Source organism: Wolffia australiana, chromosome 6, assembly GCF_029677425.1.
Source record: "Wolffia australiana isolate 7733 chromosome 6, ASM2967742v1".
Taxonomy (NCBI): Eukaryota; Viridiplantae; Streptophyta; class Magnoliopsida; order Alismatales; family Araceae; genus Wolffia; species Wolffia australiana.
Window position 1 is genome coordinate 12301869 of NC_135840.1, and position 19525 is coordinate 12321393.

Below are 19525 nucleotides of genomic sequence, written 5' to 3' on the forward strand. Positions count from 1 at the left end.
CGGGTTAAACTCAATCCCGAGGTGCGGTGACAAGTAACTTTCGCTCCTTCGCGGTGAGAATAACAGCCGCCAAAATAAACGCACCAAATCTCAGTACAAATCAGTACAAATCAGCAGCCACGTGTCCACTTCACTTCTACGTGGCAGTTTTTGATTGGCTGTAAGAAGGAATATTGCATTTCGCTGCTTACTGAGGTTATTTGAATGTGGTTAAAAAGGAGTCGCTCGGTCATCATTCCGTGTGCTCATTCTCTCAATTTCTCGTCGGCTGGCCAGAAAGATCGTGTTGGATTTGGAGATTGAAGCTGATTTGGAGATTATCTTCCTTCTCAGACTCAATCACTGCTAAATTTTGCAGTTTTGAAAGGTATGCGATCTCGTTCTTTCTCTGCGGCACTGAAATTTCTTGCATTGAACGGAAAATCTCTGCCCGTATGAGCTGAGGGAGGTGATCTATCTTATCTATTTTTGAAGCTATGGAGTTTATAACTTTTGGGAAGTGTATCTGGCTGTGGAGTTTATAGCCGAGTTTTTTTCAATTTTGGAAGGTACTTGATATTATCGTGGTTCTGTAGCAGTGAAATTTCTTGCATCGAAAGGAAAAATCTCTGCCTGGAGTACCTGCGGAAGGTGCTCCATCTCATGTATTTTTTCTAGCGGTAGAATTTTAATTCTTCGTAAGAACATGTGCCTTCGGAGCTGATCAGTCACTGCACGGTTTGGCGATTCCGGACGGTGCTCTATCTCATCCATGTTCTATATGGGTGGAATTTCAAGCGTAAGAGAAAAATCTGTCTGTGAAAGCTGATTATCTTTCTTGGCCCGCTCAATCATGACATGATTTTTCAAATTTGAAAGTTGCTCGATCTCATACATGTTTCATAGCGGTGGAATTTGTTCCCATCAAAGAATCATACGTTATCTTATTGCCACTCTTGCTTAACTGGAACTACAGACTTCGATCGCAGAAGTTACTCGATCTCATACAAGTTCAATAGAGCCAGAATCTCTTTCGTCAAAGTGGGTATTCTTCCCACTATTGATCAAGTACAGTATCGGAGTTCTGTTTCAAAAGATGCTTGAATTTCTTCAATGGAAAGGGAAAATCTCAGCCATTGTTTCTTCATCATCTTCTTGATTTTGTTAGAGGCCTGATCACCATGGCTTCTCGCCACTGGACCTTCTGTGGCCTTGTGGGGGCATTCCTGGACCTAACATTAGCCTATCTCATGCTCTGTGGCGCTGCCACCGCCTTCTTTTTCTCCAAATTCCTTGGATTTGCTGGTCTCCACCTCCCTTCTCCCAGCCCATCAATCTTCAATCATCCCAACGGCCACTTCTTCCAAAGAGTCTCCTCAGTCATGACATCTCTGCGAAGCAACTTCCCCTTCGACTCCCTCCTGGCTGAAGCAGATCAGAGTCCAATCCAATCCAGATCAAAATCGGTAATCTGTGTTGATGATGATGATGATGGTGATGGTAGGTGGTCAGAGAATTCTGATCTCTGCGATTCTGGATCAGTGACAAGAGAGAACAGATTTGAATCAAGAGGTTGGGGCGAAATCACTAACATGACGAGGTCAAGATTAAGTTACTCTGAAACTGATGAATCTTTCCACAGCGCGAGGGAGCATCCAAGATCGCGTAAGCAAATATCACTTCTTTTTCTTTGATTTTTCAGATATTATTTCTGTTGGAATCCTTAAATTGGGCGATACATTATTAATTCTACATTAAAGATTGTTATATTTCCAATATCCCGATTATAATGATTCTACAAAGTTTGGGATATTGGAATTACTCATAAGGTAAGTGCGTAAACATGTGTAGAAACCGTTTCAGTTACAAACTCTGTGATGGGAGGGTTTGTAATTTGACAAAATTACCATGGGGCCGTCATAAGGGATTGTGATCCTGAGTCGTACAGTTTGTGAGACCCTCAAATTCCATCTGCAGAGAGGAATCAGTCTCCACTGTGAAGGTTCAGAAGATCCTCTACCCTCCATCTAACTTGATGGATTCTGATATGCTTCACATCAAGTATTATCTATCATCTTCAATTTTGTATTTGATTTTCCAGCTCTTTCCATTCGAGACAAGGATGAAGAAATCAAGGCGCTGAAGAAGGCGCTAGAACAAGAGCGAACGTCTCAGTCGATTCTAAGTCTTGAGCTGGAGAAGGAGAGGAGCGCTGCGGCCAGTGCGACTGATGAGGCCATGGCCATGATCTTGAGGCTCCAGAAGGAGAAGGCGGGTATAGAGATGGAGGCTAAGCAGTTCCAGAGAATGGTGGAAGAGAAGAGTATGTATGATGAAGAAGAAATGAACATTCTCAAGGAGATCATCTTCAGGAGGGAGATGGAGAAGCACGTCTTGCTGAAGGAGAACGAGATGTACAGACAAATGCTCCAGAAAAACGAAGGAGTGTGTGAGAAGAGACTGGATAAAGTTAAACTTATGACGCCATCCTTTGAGGGCAAAAGTGATAAGAATCTTCCAGAAACAAAAGATGATGGTGGTGTGTTGGATTGGGAAGATCATCAAGGTGATTATTCTGGGCTTGAGAAAAGCGTCTCTAATTTGATCATTGTCTCTAGGGATCAGTTTCCTGCACCTTCCATGGACGAAGCAAAGGAGATCAAGGCTGAGAGTGATCCAAATCTACAAAAGTTGGATTGGCATCCAGCGGAGTTGTCGAAAATGAAATATAATGATGGTGGATCAGATTGGGATGATCGTCAAGATGATAAATCAGGAGTATGGAATGAACTGCCAGAGAAGAGAGACCATGAAAGAGTGGATGACTCCAGTGATTGTTCATCCGATTATGGGTTGAGAAGAAGTTCAATGACCTCAGTTGACCGGCAAAGGATGATCCTCGACGCAGAGGTGGAGTTTCTGAAGGAAAGATTGGATTTTGTGCAGAAAGGAAGAGAAAAACTAAACTTCTCTCTTGACCCCAGTGACAAGGATAATTTCCAGCTTCATCTCCTCGAGGAAATCACAACTCAGCTTCATGAGCTCCGTCAGCTCACTGAATCAAGAAAATCCACCTTGCAGGTAAATACCACCTGTCTTGCAATGTTGTAGGTTTTAGGGTTTAGTGTACAAATCTAATCATGATTGGTAGATCAATATGCACCAGTATTAATTTCAATTATAGAAAGTATAACCTAGAGAAAATCAAGAAAAATAAATCTCAAAAGGGTAAAACTAGAAGCTGTGTCTTTCTGAGTTCTATAACAATGCACCAATTTAATTTTTTTACTCTTTTTGTGCCTCAGCAGTCGTCAGAGAGAGGCAAGACACGTCCCTGTTTTGCTGCACGGAAACGGCGAAGCCAAGGTGTCCCATTCAGTATCCATGTAAGGACTTGAAATTTCTTCTAAGTGAATGAATTATGAGGAAAACTATCGCCAAGGAAAATCAGGGAAGAGAAAAGAAGCACTGGGAATATAAAGAAGATACAGACAGGGGAGTACTGCAAATGTATAAAGGTACAAAAATCTCAACCGTCGAGGAAAATTGGTAGAAATTACTAATAGCAAGGCTTATTATTCCTCTCTGATACTGGCTGGGTTGATCAAAAAACCATGTGAATTATGGTGCATGAAAGCGAGAAGAAACAGTTGATATTATACAGAATTGTATTTGACGAAATATTACGATAAAGTCTTCAAGCATTGTAAAGCTCCATGTCTTGCCACATTGGACATTTTACATCTGTAAGTACAACTCAAGGTTGATGTTTTCCCAATTATTGATTTATTCTGCGGATATAATTGTGTTTCATGATTTTCTTCAAAAAAATTTGTCTTTTATGATATAGGACATTGCTCCAAAAAATATATTAGTTTTTTAGAAATGACTGAGGATGAGATATGCTTCCCCATTGAGGAGGAGAGAGAGAAGGAAAATACCTGATATTCATCCACCAGAAAAGGGGAAAAGAAGAAATAAATAGAAACATGGAGAGATATATAAGGCAACTAATACTCCCATCTTGAGCTGGTGAATGTATGCCATCAAAATCCAGCTGCTACAAAGGTCAAGGAAATCTCAAGAGGAGAGCTCTTCATGAAGATTTCTGCTCTTAGTTGAGAGGATGATATACATGGAGTGCAGAAATCTGTCTCTAGTGTTTCCTTGATGCAATGTCGATGCACTTCGACTTGCTTCAAAGGGTCATGCAAAACTAGATCAGGGGGAATGTTGATCGATAACGTGTTATCGCAACTGAATTGCCCAATTATTATCTGTGATCAATGCATCATGTTGATAAGGTCCTGCGATGGAACCCTACCGGAGAGAGTGAGAGCAGAGGAGAGATGTAGGGAAAGGATAATGGTGAGATCTTCACCCTGTCTGATGCAGTGGGGAAACTCCTGGTTGGATGCATCCAAGGGGACAGAGAAACCTCAAAAGACTTCTAAAGCAGACCGTAATGGTGATTACGGGGTACTTAAAACCAAAATAGAAAGAGAGGAGATGGATGAGTCCATGGGTCTCTAGGCTGGGCCTGGCCCCCAACAATTTCCCAGGCCCAATCCGATGGGCCTGGGCGAGCTCCTTTGCCTTATTTCCAATAAGTTCTCTACAGGATCTTATCACAGGTGAGAATAAAATTATGCTTATAATCATCCTAAAATTATGTATAATCACTTTCTTGAAAAAATTATCATCACATTTTATCTACATGATTTCAGGACAGAAGGAATTTCATCTCAGTTCATTAAACTGGGCTTAGAATTAACTATGAAGTGCACACATATATATTTATACATTCTGGGATTAAATTCCTCAATACTTTCTTAGAAGTTTGAGATAAATATTGGCCATATTGTTGAGAAGATGTTTTCCTATTGTTCCTATTTTTTCTTACTCCATTTTGATATGGTTTTCATGACGTTAATTGTCGTTAAAGCTTGATTGTTTTAGTTAGAAAAATAAAAATTCATAAAAAATGATAAAAAATATTGCTTGGCCTGCCCATGCCTGCTTGTAGCAAGGTCCAATGGGTATGTCCGCCCTCATACCAGAGTTCTTCAGGCCCAGAAGCCCACACACTAGGGCCAATCTAGCCTACACGCCTGCAAACAAAAGTTTGTCTGGGCCAACCTCTAGTGGACCATTTTGTTGTTCAGAATTTCCCACAAAGCTAACGTCAAATTATTTACTCCTTACTCATCCGCTCTAAAAATCGTACCTAGAATCATTCCTTCGGAAAACAAAACAATCCATCAAGTTTGACCAATCACAATTGCGACACACCATTTTATCAAATTATTCCTATTTCAAGGATACTCAAGGTGGACATCAAAATATCCAAATAAAATAACATTGTCAAGTCCCGCTCTTGTGATAAGTATAATTGATCCCATAGCCATTAGTGTGGCGTCATCAATGACAAATGGTGTTTGCTCTTTGGGGAAAGAGTTCATCGAACTGATATGTATGAATCCCTAAATGATATTATACCTAAACATCGATCATGTTGATTCATGCACAATCGTGTAAGTGGTCCTAAGACCTAAGATGCAAAAGATATATTGTGCATGGGAAGCATGACTTACAATTTAGTAGGTGGCTTAGATGTAGAAAAGAATGCATGAAGATGATTGAATGGTCAGCATGGGATTGTCAGCCCTTGGTATAATAACGAATTGAATAAAAAAAAGAAGATGCTTAAATTCCCTGGCCAAGGTAATGGAGATTTTGGAGATGTTCTCCATTATACATCAGTACAGACTAGAATGACATATTAAGGTTTGACAATTAATCATACCCTTCATCATTTGGGAGTCACATGCAGATGAAGAAATATACATACACAATAGCCGCTGACGGAAAATGTTGCATGTAGGAGTTCAATCTTATATGCCCCCTCTGCCCCCACATCAAAACATAGCCTCCACTGTACAATATCTCTTTGATGTCTTATGTCATTGAACTACTTATCCAATAATCACATGAATTAATCAGGATTGATGTTTAGATATCATATCATTCAGTGATTCATACGGATTAATTCAGTATCCTTTCCTTAAGGAGCACCCACCATACACCCTTAGTCTTTACATGAATGGCCATATGTTTTATCAGCCATACTTATCGTAAAAGAAGAATCAGAAAGTGTTATTCTATTCAAATAATTTAATGTCCATCTTGAATATCCTTTGAATATAAATATTTATAAAGTGTTATCCTTTGGATAGAATTATAATTCTCTAATGCATTTCATATATTCAAGGAATTCATTGTAAACATCACATAAGAATAATGTTGATTAAATATGTATTTCGATGGAACTAAACATGATATGTGGTCATTTCTACTTATGAACTTGAATTAAGAATGTTTCTCAGAAATATTTTTAAAATAATTCAAATTTGACAACATATCAATGAAAAGCCATCACCTAACCTATTTCCTACTAAAGCAATCCAACTTGCACCACACTTTTTTATTTATATAATTCTTAAAAAAATGGCTTTCTACCAACAATTTTCCATTCAATATTTTTTCAATTTATGTAATATTCGTTTTGAAAAATCCCAATTACCTGGTCTGGCTTTGTTTCTCAAAAGTTCATGCATTATAATAAAACAAAGGTTTCTCATGGTCTGATTTAGTAGGTATTTTTTCAAGCAAAGAAAAAATATGAAGAATAGTCTGAATAAATAGTTAATGAGCTGGTCGTCCAATTAGAGTAAAATATCTCAGCATGTTCTTTTGTATTCCACATCATTGTGGTCCTGTTTTCATATGCGCTGATCTGTAAATTTTTTGACTCATTCAGAGAATGTTGTAGGCCAAATATTTTTAAAACATAAAAATCCTACTAAAAATATATTCTAAGGATATAAATTCACTTATTCATGAAACACTTGCCATAAAGTATGTAAAATTATTATAAAAAACCACAATGACTCTTTGACACTTGGTCGAAGGTTTTCATGAATTTAAGGTAGAAGACAATGTAAGAAAAATTTCTAAACTCTTTAAATACACTTATGGGTTTCATGATCTTCCAAAAACAAATAAACAGTACAAAAGTAAGGATTGAAGAAAAAACCTTTCATATAGATAGTTTTAAGCAACCAGGAATCCAATATACAGTGAAGGTTGATAACAAATCAGGGTCATGGCTGATGATTCATATAGAAGTACTAGCACTTTTGGTTACTTGCTTGCCCATATAAGTTGAATAATCAGTTGACCAAGAATTTAAGACATAATAATGAAATATATATGGATATGGGAGAATTTTGGGTTACCAAATTGCAATATGGTGAGGACACCCCAATGGGATGGAACGCTACGCTGGAAAAATTAGTTGGACCCATCGCAAAGAAGAGGCTGTTGAAAATATTATAAAATATTTCTTGAATACATTGAATCATAAGTACTCATTGAGAAGCCAAATGGCCTTTGAGTGCGGCTCTCAAATTAATTAGTGTTTCAAAGTCAGCATTTGGGATGGTCCTCCCAAGTATTGCACTAGCATTCCTGTTTCAAGAGTATTAATCAGAAAATTTTTTCCATAATGTATCTAGTATGAAGGATGAAAAATTAAATGCAATTATGGAAATAAGGAAGTGGAAGAGAAATTTGGATTTATATTTTTCAAAAATTTAACCCGTATACTATTGTGACCTGCATTTTTTCCATAGTTGAAGTGAAGCTTCCTGACCTGCATTTTTTCATAGTTGAAATGAAGCTTCCCCTCCAATATGAAGGAGAAAAATTTACAAATCCCTGTTTTTTTATGAATTTTAAATTTATATGTATTTTATTTCTTCTTATTTTTAAAGGTCCAAAGTTTTCTCTGTGATGTCATTGTTGCTTTTTAATGAGATTTCCTGACGTTTTAAAGACACTTAAGCAATTTTCTGGCTGCCTTCTGATTGTCTTATAAATATTTTTTAGATGAGTGACACTTACAATATGTATAGATCTCTTACAATTAAATTTCATATTTTTTATCAAGGTGAAGCTAAAACTACTTTTCTGACCTTTCTATAATTTACTTTTTTTTCTTGAATCCAATAAAAGGGAATATTCATGATATTCTTCTACTAATAGTTTTCAGGGCAATTCATATTTCCTGTAAAAGATCAAATTTTTTCAGATTAATGACTATTCGAAAACTTAGTTAAATCTAGAACTTTTCTCCTACGGGTTTGTTCCCTCTGTAGCCTGAAAATTGAGAACTGAATCATTCCTGAAAGAAGCTTGTAGCATCTGTTTAAGACACTGGACGAATCAAATAAACAAATATTTTTCAAGAATAATTACTTTTATTATTTCCACGCTGACAAAATTTAGAGCTGAACCGTTCCTAAATTTCTCTTTGAAGAAACAAAGTTTTGAGACACACGGGAGCCCATGAAATCAAACAAAAGGTAAAAGAATTGGGGCGGTCGCGTACCAGAGCAGACAAAAACCAGTCACAAGCTCTTGACATCAGCCGGGGGCCTTCTTTTTGAGGAAACTCTCGGGCCGGCAGCTGACGTCAAGCAGAACTCAACAGGTCTTTTAGTGAGAGGTTGGTGGGCGATCCCTGACCAGGAGCTGAACTGAGGGAAGTAAAGGGGATCGTGGGGGTCAAAGATGGCCAGTTCAGAGAGATTGTGGGCTGCCCCTTCCACATGTGTCTCTGGGGCGGGGGCATCTGTCAGAGCTTTCATGGCCTTTTCTAACATGGAGTTAAGGTATCTTTCTTGTGCCTCAATTCTTTGATGAAGGTGATGCTGAACCTGAGATAAATGTATTCAAATAAAGATAGGACTTGCTAAGGATACATCTGTTACAACATGATTTTTTTACCAAATAGGTATCTTTAGTAATTAAATTGAATTCTTTGCAACACGAAAAACCAGATTCCTAAAGAGAGAAGACTCCAAAGGGCAGAAGAGGAAGTACATCAGATGTGTTTTAGAAAGAGAGACTGCAAAGGGTAGAAAGAGAAGAAAATCTATATGTGGGGGTTAGAGAGACCCTAAAGGCCTGAATGGAAAGAAGTTCAAACGTCGGTGTTATAGAGAGAGACTAAACAAGCAGAAGACAATGAAATTCAGATGTATGAGGGAGAAATGGAGGTATAGAGAGGGTTGGCGAGGATTTTTTTTAGAAAAAATTAGAGGGTCGGAGAGGATTAGAAAAAGGAGGAGATGGTCTCAAAGGTAATAAGATGAAGAGGAAGATGATGGAGAACATTGAAACTGAGGAGAGCTTGTCACAACACTAAAAGTCAGCCTCTAAGACAGAGACATAGAAACAAGACTGGAGAAAGGTAAAAAGACTGAGGGATGGGTGACAATGATGATACCGAACCTGGTTAAAGAGAAGGTCCGCTTTTCATAGCCATAGTAGTCAGCTTCAGATATATATATATATATCGAGAGAGAGAGAGGAAAAAAACTGGCAAAAGGTGAATGCCTTAAATAATCTTGGATGGGTATGATTTCCTTGATTTGATACAACTAAATAGTTTATTTCATGTCTCTCATGGCCTTTTTTTGGGGGAAAAAATAAACTGACCTCAAGATGCTCATGTAGCCTTCTTTGGAGCTCCATTTGGACTCTCATGGCTTCATCGCATCCGCTAAACAGACATTTTAACAACATCAATCATGCTTGTAAAATAAAGAAACAATAAGGGATTTAATAAAGAAATGACTTACTCGTTCATTTCTTGAGGTATTTTCAACGGTGGTGGTGGTGACTGTTCTGTGATCAGGCTTTCCCCCAGTGTGGTTTCTGCAAATTCATGCACACAACTTTGCAAATAGCCGAGAAAATTCGAAACAAAACCCATATGGAACGAAGTTGCTTCCAGGAGAAAAAAAGCATGAATTATTTTAATCATTCCAATTGGTGCTCCATATACACAAATGTCATGAATCCAAGTTCTTAACAGATAAATCTAAAAGCTTTTCCTTCGAGATGCACAAATATAGTGAGAAAAACTTCATTATTTTGATGCACTTCAATTGAATAATATCGATTTTAAGGCATCGACCTGGTGCCCTTTTCTTAAAAAAAAATGTTCAAAGAAACTAAATTTTCAAAAAACTAATTGCCAATCCTTATGCACAGATAAATGTAAAAACGATTTGACAGATGGTGGGGGATAAAGACGTGCACCATCTTTAGGACTGTCGAAGACCTCTTTGGATTTTGCTCCTAATCTGTACTTCTGTGAAAATATGAATAGGAAAGAAATAGTTAATTCTTTGAAATACAGAAAAATGGTTCTTAAAAAATGGCCAACCATATAGAATGGCTTATAATGACTGACCATAAAAAACGACTTTAGAGCTTGTCCCAACTCCTGGTTAGACTAACTTAACCCAACCTAGAGGGTCGTTTATAATCTGTGTTGGATGGATCAACAGGCAAGGCAAGATTGCCCGACCCAGTAAGCACAGTAAGCCCATTTATTGATTTGGGTCTGTAAACAAGAAAAGAACAATTCTTGATAGCAAATGAAAGAGATTACAGGGTTTTATAGGAAGCCCTAATGGGCTGACTAGAGAGGGCCCTTAATGGGCTAACAAGAGAGAGAAAATAAAGACATGTAATACTCAGATCAACACTCCCCCTCAAGCTGGAGCGTGGATGTTATCCACACCCAGCTTGGAACAGAGCTCCTCAAACCTAGGGGCATGAAGCCCTTTGGTGAAGATATCTGCAAGCTGTTCAGCGGACGGAACATAAGGCGTGCAAAAATCTCCCGATTCAAGCTTCTCTTTGATGAAATGGCGATCGATCTCGATGTGCTTTGTACGGTCATGCTGAACGGGGTCATGAGCAATGCTAATCGCCGATTTGTTGTCGCAGAACAGCTGGACAGGAGAGGGAACTGGACACCGTAGCTCACGAAGAAGCTGGGTAATCCAAAGTGCTTCACACAGACCATGCGCAAGGGCACGGAACTCCGCTTCAGCACTCGATCGAGACCACTTTCGCTTCTTGCTCCTCCAAGTAATCAGATTGCCGCCCAAGAAGGTGCAATACCCAGATGTGGACCGACGATCAACCACAGAGCCGGCATAATCTGCATCGGTGTAGACTTCAAGACGCAGGCCGGTATGGCGACGAAACAAAAATCCACGGCCAATGGTGCCCTTCAGGAAACGGAGGAGACGATGAGCAGCATGAAAATGGCTCATGCGAGGAGTCTGCATGAACTGACTCAGAACACCCACTGAATATGCAATGTCCGGGCGAGTGTGGGTGAGATAAAGCAGTTTTCCCACAAGTCTTCTATATGGGCCAGGCTCAGCAAGCTCCTCATCCGCATCGGCACCAAGTCGATGGTTCGCATCAATCGGTGTCGAAGCAGGCTTGGCATCCTCCTTTCCAAGCTCACAGAGAAGGTCCACCGTATACTTTCTCTGACAAATAAAGATCCCGCTGGAAGAATAGGCCACCTCTATGCCAAGAAAGTACCTCAACGGGCCAAGATGGCGAATAGCAAATTCCGACGAGAGATACATAGCCAGCTCAGTAATGGTCGTCGTATCATCACCCGTAATAATGATGTCATCCACGCACAAGAAGAATAGCGACTCCCCCTGACGTGGAATGGCGGTAGAAAAGGGTGTGATCACCATTACACTGACGGTATCCACGACGCTGCATGGCCGTCGTGAAACGACCAAACCAGGCACGAGGAGATTGCTTCAAGCCATATAATGCTTTCTTCACGCGACAGACAACAGACTGCGGAGACGATGGCACTAAGGAAGTGTAGCCAGGAGGTAATGCCATGTAGATCTCCTCAGTCAACTCTCCATGCAGAAAAGCATTCTTCACATCATATTGTTGCAAAATCCAGCCCCGATCCGCAGCAAGGGCCAATGAGATCCGCACAGTATTCAGCTTGGCGACGGGAGCAAAGGTCTCCTGATAATCAATGTCATGTTTCTGAGTGAACCCTTGTGCCACAACACGGGCTTTGTGGCGCTCAATAGAACCGTCAGAATTATGCTTCACAGCATACACCCAACGGCTACCCACGAGATGCTTTCCGGCCGGTAGAGGAACCAGATCCCACGTTTCATTGTGAGCAAGAGCCTGAAGTTCTTCCGCCATGGCCTGACGCCAATGCGGAAATGAAAGGGCAATGTCCACCGTCTTGGGAAGGGAAGTGGCATCAAGGGAGGTGAGAAGGGCATGATAAGAGGGTGAGAGGCGATGAGAGGAGATAGATTCAGCCAACGGATAGAGGGGAGAGGAACGGGAAGAGGGCAGCACGGCTAATGAGGAGGTGGCAGGAGGGGTGGAGGTTGAGGGAGACGGGGCAGCAGGAGACGAAGAAGGAAGCCGAGGCTTGCGACGAGCAAGGGTAATACCATAGCGTTTTTCAGGCGGGCAGCGACGGATAGGGAGCGGAGGAATCGAAGAAGGTGCAGCGGAAGGGTCGAGCGCAGGAGCAGATACTGGAGGAGGCTCCACAGGAGGGACTGAGATGGCGGCCGGAGGCAGGTCGGGAGGCACAATTGCTGGAGGAGCAACAGGCGGAGACACGTCGGGCGGGGCCGGTGAAGAGGGACGAGGGACGAGGATGAGGAATTCGAGTGGATCGGAGGGAGATGGGGACGATGAGGGTTCAGGAGAGGAGGAGGAATAGTAGGGAAGCAATTCATCAAACGTGGCATCTTTGGTGACGACGAACCGACGAGAGGGTGGATGATAGCATAAATAGCCTTTTTGGGTGGAAGAATAGCCAACAAACACACACTTGATAGCACGGGGATCCAGTTTATCACGACCAAGTTGGTGGTTGGGCGCATAGCATACACATCCAAATACACGAGGAGTAAGATGAGTTCGGAGAGAGAGAGTTGGAAAGGAATGCTGAAGACGGTCAATGGGAGTGGAGTAGTCAAGCACTCGAGATGGAAGGCGATTAAGAAGATGGATGGCAGTGGAGACGGCTTCCCCCCAAAAATACTTGGGCACATGCATATGGAAGAGAAGGCTCCGAGTCATTTCAAAGATGTGACAGAATTTTCTTTCGGCAACGCCATTTTGCTGTGGTGTATAGGGACAAGAAGTTTCATGGATAATGCCTTTGTCTTGGAAGAAGGTGCTTAACGTGGTGTTAACGTAGTCTTTAGCATTGTCGGAGCGGAAGCAACGAATGGATATAGAGAATTGAGTTTGGATAAGGGAGTAAAATTGAGGAATGACACGAGATATCTCCGATTCGTTCTTCAAGAAATATGCCCACGTGAATCGAGTAGCGTCGTCAATAAAGATGCATAACCACCGAGAACCGAAGTACTATAAATAGGGAAGGCCCCACACATCGGTGTGAATAAGGGAGAATGGGGTCGAAGAATGAGAAGACGAGATAGGATACGTGGTACGATGATGTTTGGCAATTCGACAAGCAGTACAAACAAAACGGTCCACAGAATGGCCTTGAAAGAGTTTAGGAAAGAGACGATAAAGAGTAGCAAAAGAAGGATGGCCGAGACGTCGATGAAGAAGCCACAAACGCTCGTGGGAAGCCGAAAGGGAAACTGCCGCAGCAGCAAAAGCAAGAGAACTCGAACAAGGACGAACAAGATAGAGCCCTCATGCTCCTCAACAATGGAAATCGTCCTCCCCGACACCTTATCACGATAAAAACATGAATTAGGAGAGAAGGTAAGGTCTTGTTTCAAGTCGCGAACAAGGCTAGATAGGGAGAGAAGATGATGAGTAAGGCGAGGAACATGAAGAACTTTAGATAGATGCATAGAAGAGGAAAGGGCCACACGACCAATACCCGCCACGGTGAGAAGATCGCTGGAGGCTGTTTTAACTTTGGAGGAGCCAGAAACGGGTGCATAAGTTTGAAAGGCTCGAGGATTTGGGGTCATGTGGGCGGTGGCACCGGAATCAAGCCAAGTGGAAGAGGAAAAGAATGGCCAGGAGGGGATGTAGGTGTGGGAAGACTGGTGGACATACCTGCGTGGGCCAAGGAGCATGAGCCCACGACTGGAGGATCAAGCAAGCGGCGTAGACGCTCCATCTCTTCCGGAGTGAAGCTAGCGGGCGAGGCACTAGTCGGGAGAAGACCGTACAGCATAGGCACTTGACCTGGGGGGGGCACGGACGAGGCGACTGCAGCAAGGTTGCTCGGTGCGCTTTTCCGTTGAAGCTTGTAGCACGTCTCCTTAGAGTGACCTCGCTTCTCGCCGTAATTGCAAAACAGTGAAGGACCACCCTTTGGAGAATCCTCCGTCCGAGCCGTCGGACCACGTGGCAAAGAGCCGGGTGGTGGAGTCGACGATGGGCGTGCAGACGAAGAGGAATGAGCTACAAGTGCCGAAGCCGAGTTATGGGCCTGCTGAAAGCGGGATTCTTCAACCCGCACACTGTGGGAGCGCATCCTTGAAGGTAGGACCAGTCTCGATGAATAAGCTGAGCCCGTACAACTTCATATTCGGGTTCAGTCCCATAAGAAACTGGAAAACCCGGTTGAAGAGTATATTGGCGGTCCACCGAATGGGGTCGGGCGGCATGTAGTAGTCAATTTCATTCCACAACGAAATGAGCTCCGACTATACTCCATGATAGACCGGTCCCTTGACGCAGGTTAGCGGCCCGATGTACCAATTGACAGAGTCGCAATGTTGTGCTTCTTGGAGTGGCTCTCAAGTGCTGCTTCCCAGACCGCCCGAGCCGACTCTAGAGACATGAATTCACCTTTAACACTAGGTGAAATACTGTCCAAGAGCAAACGATGAACTACCCCCTCAACGTCCAGCCAGTCATAATACTTGGGATCGGTCCGGGAAGGTCTGTCTTCTAAAAGATGGCGCATGAGACGCCCTTTTAAAGTTATCTGGACGCATCAAGGCCATTGCAGGAGATTGAATCCAGTAAACATACCATCCGGAGGCATCCGAGGCAAAGAGGATGGTCCAGAGGAGGACGACCAATTCCCGGGCTCGAGAGGCACCGCAGATGCATGTGGCGTAGATACCGGCGTCGAGTCTGGCGTAACAGTAGAGGTCTGGGCTTCAACCGGGTTCGTCATGATGAAAGCAGAGTAGACCACAGTCAGAAGGCGCCGGAACGACGAGAAGCCGGGACTGCAGGCGCCGACGCTGGCGCTGGACGGCGGAGCTGGACGGTGGGAGCCGGACGGCGGGTGCCGGACGCCGGCGCCGGACGGCGGGCGCGAGCCGGGCGGCGCGAGCCGGGAGGGCGCGAGCCGAGGCGCGGCCGGACGGCGGGCGCCGAGCGAAGACGCTGACGGCGGCGCCGAGCGAAGACGCTGGGACGGCGGACGTCAGAACGCCGAGCGCCTGGGAGGCCCGGAGCTAGACGGCGAGAGACCGGAGCGCGAGATCAGGCGGTCGTGAGAACCGCCGAAGATCGGAGCGCAAGGTCGAGCCCAGGAAACCCAGATTAGGGTTAGGGTTAGGGCTCTGATACCATGTAAACAAGAAAAGAACAATTCTTGATAGCAAATGAAAGAGATTACAGGGTTTTATAGGAAGCCCTAATGGGCTGACTAGAGAGGGCCCTTAATGGGCTAACAAGAGAGAGAAAATAAAGACATGTAATACTCAGATCAACAGGGTCTACTGGGTCTGCAGGTCAGTTCAGATTACCCTATCTGGTCAACCCAGTAAAAAATTGTGTATACAGGATTTTTTTTTTTGAAAGATTGTATACAAGAATATATAGTTAAGTGATGAAATTAGCTGTATTATGAGACCACTATGCTCCGTCACTTGACCCGATCCAACCCAGAGGAAGGGTTGGGGCGGGCCCACCCTATCCTACACTTGGGTGGATTAACAATCCGACCAAAGGACCAGGTCACGGTTTGGGTTGACTTAGGGTGGGGCAAACCGGCAGACCCCACCTGACCGCCCAACCCCTACCCTGGACGTGCAGAACCCTACAGACAACATAAATTCTACAAGATACCAGCAAACTTAGATGGAACAACAAAGATGATAAGCAATGAAGACCTGTAGATGACTCTTAAGGTGGTAAAGCGTAAGTCCCTTGACCCCCATGGTTCTCATAATTGTTTTTGGCGTTGCCTCTGCAAGAGAAACAATATCGAAATATTACAAAATAAACACCAGAACGGAAAGAGTAAATTTGAGTTGAAATTGGAGCCATAGAACCACGTCAGGTGAACTTGCATTTTGAGAAAAATTTAAAGTTTACTTAGTATTATTCAGTTGATTCCAGACATGGGAAGAAACCACGAGTTTATAGATGCATCTTTTGAAGATTGATTACATAGAAAATCAGGATTACACAAATACCATCGATTCTGAATCTAAAAATGATTTATGACTTTCCATCCAAATCAAAATAGTAAACAGAAAAAACCAATCAAATTTGATTTGGATTGATAAAACCGTGTATAATAGTAAGATGAACCTTTTTTTATCTGCCAGCAAATGACTGATTATTTTTCTCTGGTCAGAAAAATAAAAATGTTAACTCTTTTCTAAAGCCAAAATTTCATTTATCTCAATTATTTTGCAAGAAGAAGAAAAAAACAAAGGGTCTGTCAAATATAAGTGTTGACCCATGGTGAAACTCCACATCAGCAAAATTTCTCTGGCCGCACTCCTGCATGCCTGTCTAGAAGACCAAATATCCAATTACTCATCTGGTCACTCCATATGTTAGGGTTTGAAGTGGGCCGATTAATATTGGGCCTAGAAGGTTCTACAAAAAACATGTACATCTAGAGAGAATAGAGAGAGAGGGTCGAGGGAGAAGAAGAGAGGTTCCCAGAGTGAAGAGGAGAACAGGATTATGTAGGGGATGACTAAGGATCGTCAACGATGGGTTGCTGCTCTTCAGGGGAAAGATGGATGTGCCTGTAGAGCCAGAGAGATGGAGAGTTACAGCCGAGTAAGGGAGAGAGAGGCAAAGCTAGGGTAACTTGTGACTTCAGTCCTCTGAGACCGCTGGGAAAGGTGTTTAAGTAGCTTCATTAATGGGTCAGGCTGCCGGGTTGGGCCCTCTTTAGCGCTGGTCTTTCTTCCATTCATAGACCAGGCGCTGGATCATATCATCTTGCCTCTTAACAGAGAATATTACAGATGTGTCATTTTTCTGTTTACCTAATGCACATGGATACCTTACACGGAACTAGAGGTATCAAGCACCATGGAAAATGTTGTTTTTTTTTTTAAAGATGAAAAATGTTGTTTTTCATAAGAACATAAAATATTGAAAGTGATGAGATAATTGCATTCACTAAATTCTGGGGGCAACACCTTTTGTTTAAGTACCCCCTTTAAATCCATTGCACATGAACAACTAAAATATGGGAAATCTGTAAATGGTAAATGTATGAGCAAACTTTCTTTGCATGTCAGTTTACTCGGACGATATGAGCATCGCATCAGATTCCATGGATGGATGTCTTCCCAGATGAGGCCTTTTGGGGATCTATTAGGGGAGACCGGTTCTAGAGGAATATGGAATGGGGAAGGCTCCTCAAGGTTCTATGGGAGATATGGCTGCACTGTAATGAGATGGTTTTCAAAGGGAGGATGGCATCGACAAACAGCATTCTTCATGACATGGAGAGTCTTGTTTCACATCGGTTTAGAAGGGAGTGAAGCGGGGCTCATTCTGTTCGTCAAGTGTATTTAACATACATATATTTTAATAGCATCAGGTTGATCACCGTTCTTCTTGGGTGATCTTCCCTATTTTCTTCAACAGATAAACGAACGAGCAAACAAGCCAACTAGGTGCAAAGACGAAACTAATAAGACATGCCCAGGCTGAAATTTTCATGACACCTTCAAACTTTCTCTGTTCATGTTCTAAGATATCAGACAAGATATTCCTCGTTCCAAATCAAGAGATTTCTTCTTTCTGAGGAGTCGATTGACACCCTCGTTTTTCTTGCTAGGTCCAAAAGAAATCAATTAATCTTCTCCGCTTGATGGAAAACTAGATTGAGCTGAATGCGATAAAAAATTCAAGGTTTATCTGTTTTCATTAAATATCAAATGAGAAAATTTGGCATAATCCTTTTAGACAAATCATGCCTGAAGCTTCATCCCCATACTCTGTCATGAAGCTCCCTCCACTAGCTGGAGATAGAAGAGCTACCTTTCAGAGGAAAGATCCATGTTCAGAATATTAATCAGCAAAAAATGATTGGTAAAAAAATTCAACGCCCATAAAGCCATGTTGCGGATAGCACGCAGATCAAGAAAAAGAAACATCGCGAAGGATTAAGAGGAGGAATCAATCCCCCAACACGTTCGGTTCACAGAGAATCCTTCTTCTTACACCTTGAGGAATTAAAACAAAATAAATCACACAACCCACTAAGGAGGGACTTAAATAACGACGCAAAGACCGCTAGAAATCAATGATGATGATGATGATCAAACTCACTATCCGGCCCGCCGAGCTGGTTGACGGCATCGACGAAACGCTCATGAAGCTCGGCCGTCCATCGTAGCCGTGGCTTGGGATCAGTCGTCAGGACAAGGCAGGAGGCGTCTCCGTGCGATCCGCGATACTCATCCGCCGCGAACATCTCCACGAATCTTGCACGAGATTGTAACAACTGGGGATGGAAATCGCTCCTTTCTTCCACTCTTGAATCAAATCGCGACCGCCGTCTCCATTTCAACCACCAACGACGGAGATTAGATTGAAGCTCAGATCGCAAAATCAACGGAATTCTTCGTCGATGAGGCAGATGAAATCTCCGGCGTGGTGGTGAACAGCGACTGCCTTTGTCCACTTCTCCCTCCTTTTTCATACAAAACGAAAGTGCTTTTTTTCATTAAACCCCTTTATTAGAAAATAAATTATTTTCTACCCTCATTTTTTGAAATTTCGTTTTCCTTTTCCTTCTCCCTCACTTCTTAATAAAAAGAAAGTCAGTTTTATCACTTATACCGTTTAATTAGAAAATAAATGATTTTCTACCGTTAATTTTTGAATTATAGTTTTGGTCTTCTTCCCCCTCAGTTCTTTCTCATAAAAAAGAAAGTCTATTTTTCTCTTTTATAAAATTTAATAAGAAAATATATTACTTTCTGCCGCCACTCTTCTTTGGTACAAAAAATAGAGTCTGTTTTTTTGCACTTATACCCTTTAATCAGAGAATAAGTTATTCTCGACCCCTCACTTTTTTGGAATTGGGTTTTGTTTTTTCTTATTTTCTCTTGACGCTGACTGCACGCGAATCTCTGCTGTCATATCTGATTGTCAGAGATTATACATCGCATTTCTTTTATAGAAAATTAGAATCTATTTATTTAGTTATTTACCAAAATAGTTAATGGGGAAAATTATTGAGCTTGTCTCTGAAGCCACTTTCTAAATCTTTCTTTTCGAAAAATTTACAAACGTAATTACAACGTCTTTTTGTAGTAATCGAGGAAATTAGTTTTGGCAGAAATTAGTTTGTTTGCCTCTGAAACTAAATTTAAAACATATATTCCTCGCTTTAAACTCTGCATTTCTCAAAAGAAGAATTAAATGCCCTAAGGGGAAAAGAAAA

At 42.0% G+C, this 19525-nt stretch overlaps 2 protein-coding genes across 6 annotated transcripts; one reads left to right on the forward strand and one right to left on the reverse strand.

The window, feature by feature from the left end:
• The first annotated feature begins 242 nt into the window (after positions 1–242).
• LOC144704148 (uncharacterized) lies at positions 243–3782 on the forward strand. 4 transcript variants are annotated; one of them, XM_078576424.1, is made up of 4 exons: positions 243–367; positions 475–1644; positions 2081–3060; positions 3285–3782. In XM_078576424.1, exons 2-4 carry the CDS (start codon positions 1161–1163, stop codon positions 3375–3377), a joined length of 1557 nt encoding a protein of 518 aa, XP_078432550.1. In that variant the 5' UTR covers positions 243–367; positions 475–1160; the 3' UTR covers positions 3378–3782. The 4 variants fall into 4 exon arrangements, with proteins under 4 accessions (XP_078432550.1, XP_078432551.1, XP_078432552.1 ...); XM_078576425.1 differs by having other exon boundaries at positions 549–1644; XM_078576426.1 differs by having other exon boundaries at positions 956–1644.
• Positions 3783–8280: 4498 nt separating this feature from the next.
• On the reverse strand, positions 8281–18749 carry LOC144704100 (protein PHR1-LIKE 2-like). 2 transcript variants are annotated; one of them, XM_078576339.1, is made up of 7 exons: positions 18406–18544; positions 18051–18114; positions 15990–16066; positions 10150–10201; positions 9687–9762; positions 9544–9607; positions 8281–8759 (listed from the first exon to the last, which is right to left on the reverse strand). In XM_078576339.1, exons 1-7 carry the CDS (start codon positions 18448–18450, stop codon positions 8451–8453), a joined length of 687 nt encoding a protein of 228 aa, XP_078432465.1. In that variant the 5' UTR covers positions 18451–18544; the 3' UTR covers positions 8281–8450. The 2 variants fall into 2 exon arrangements, with proteins under 2 accessions (XP_078432465.1, XP_078432464.1); XM_078576338.1 differs by lacking the exon at positions 18051–18114 and having other exon boundaries at positions 18406–18749.
• Between the last annotated feature and the right edge of the window lie 776 nt (positions 18750–19525).

Coding starts and splice junctions, on each gene's coding strand:
- LOC144704148 (XM_078576424.1), top strand. CDS start 1,161: ATGGCTTCTCGCCACTGGACCTTCTGTGGCCTTGTGGGGGCATTCCTG. Junction 1,645..2,080: donor GAGGGAGCATCCAAGATCGC/GTAAGCAAATAT, acceptor TTGATTTTCCAG/CTCTTTCCATTCGAGACAAG. Junction 3,061..3,284: donor CAAGAAAATCCACCTTGCAG/GTAAATACCACC, acceptor TTTGTGCCTCAG/CAGTCGTCAGAGAGAGGCAA.
- LOC144704100 (XM_078576338.1), bottom strand. CDS start 18,550: ATGTTCGCGGCGGATGAGTATCGCGGATCGCACGGAGACGCCTCCTGC. Junction 9,763..10,149: donor CTTCGACAGTCCTAAAGATG/GTGCACGTCTTT, acceptor ATGAATTTGCAG/AAACCACACTGGGGGAAAGC. Junction 9,608..9,686: donor ATACCTCAAGAAATGAACGA/GTAAGTCATTTC, acceptor ATGTCTGTTTAG/CGGATGCGATGAAGCCATGA.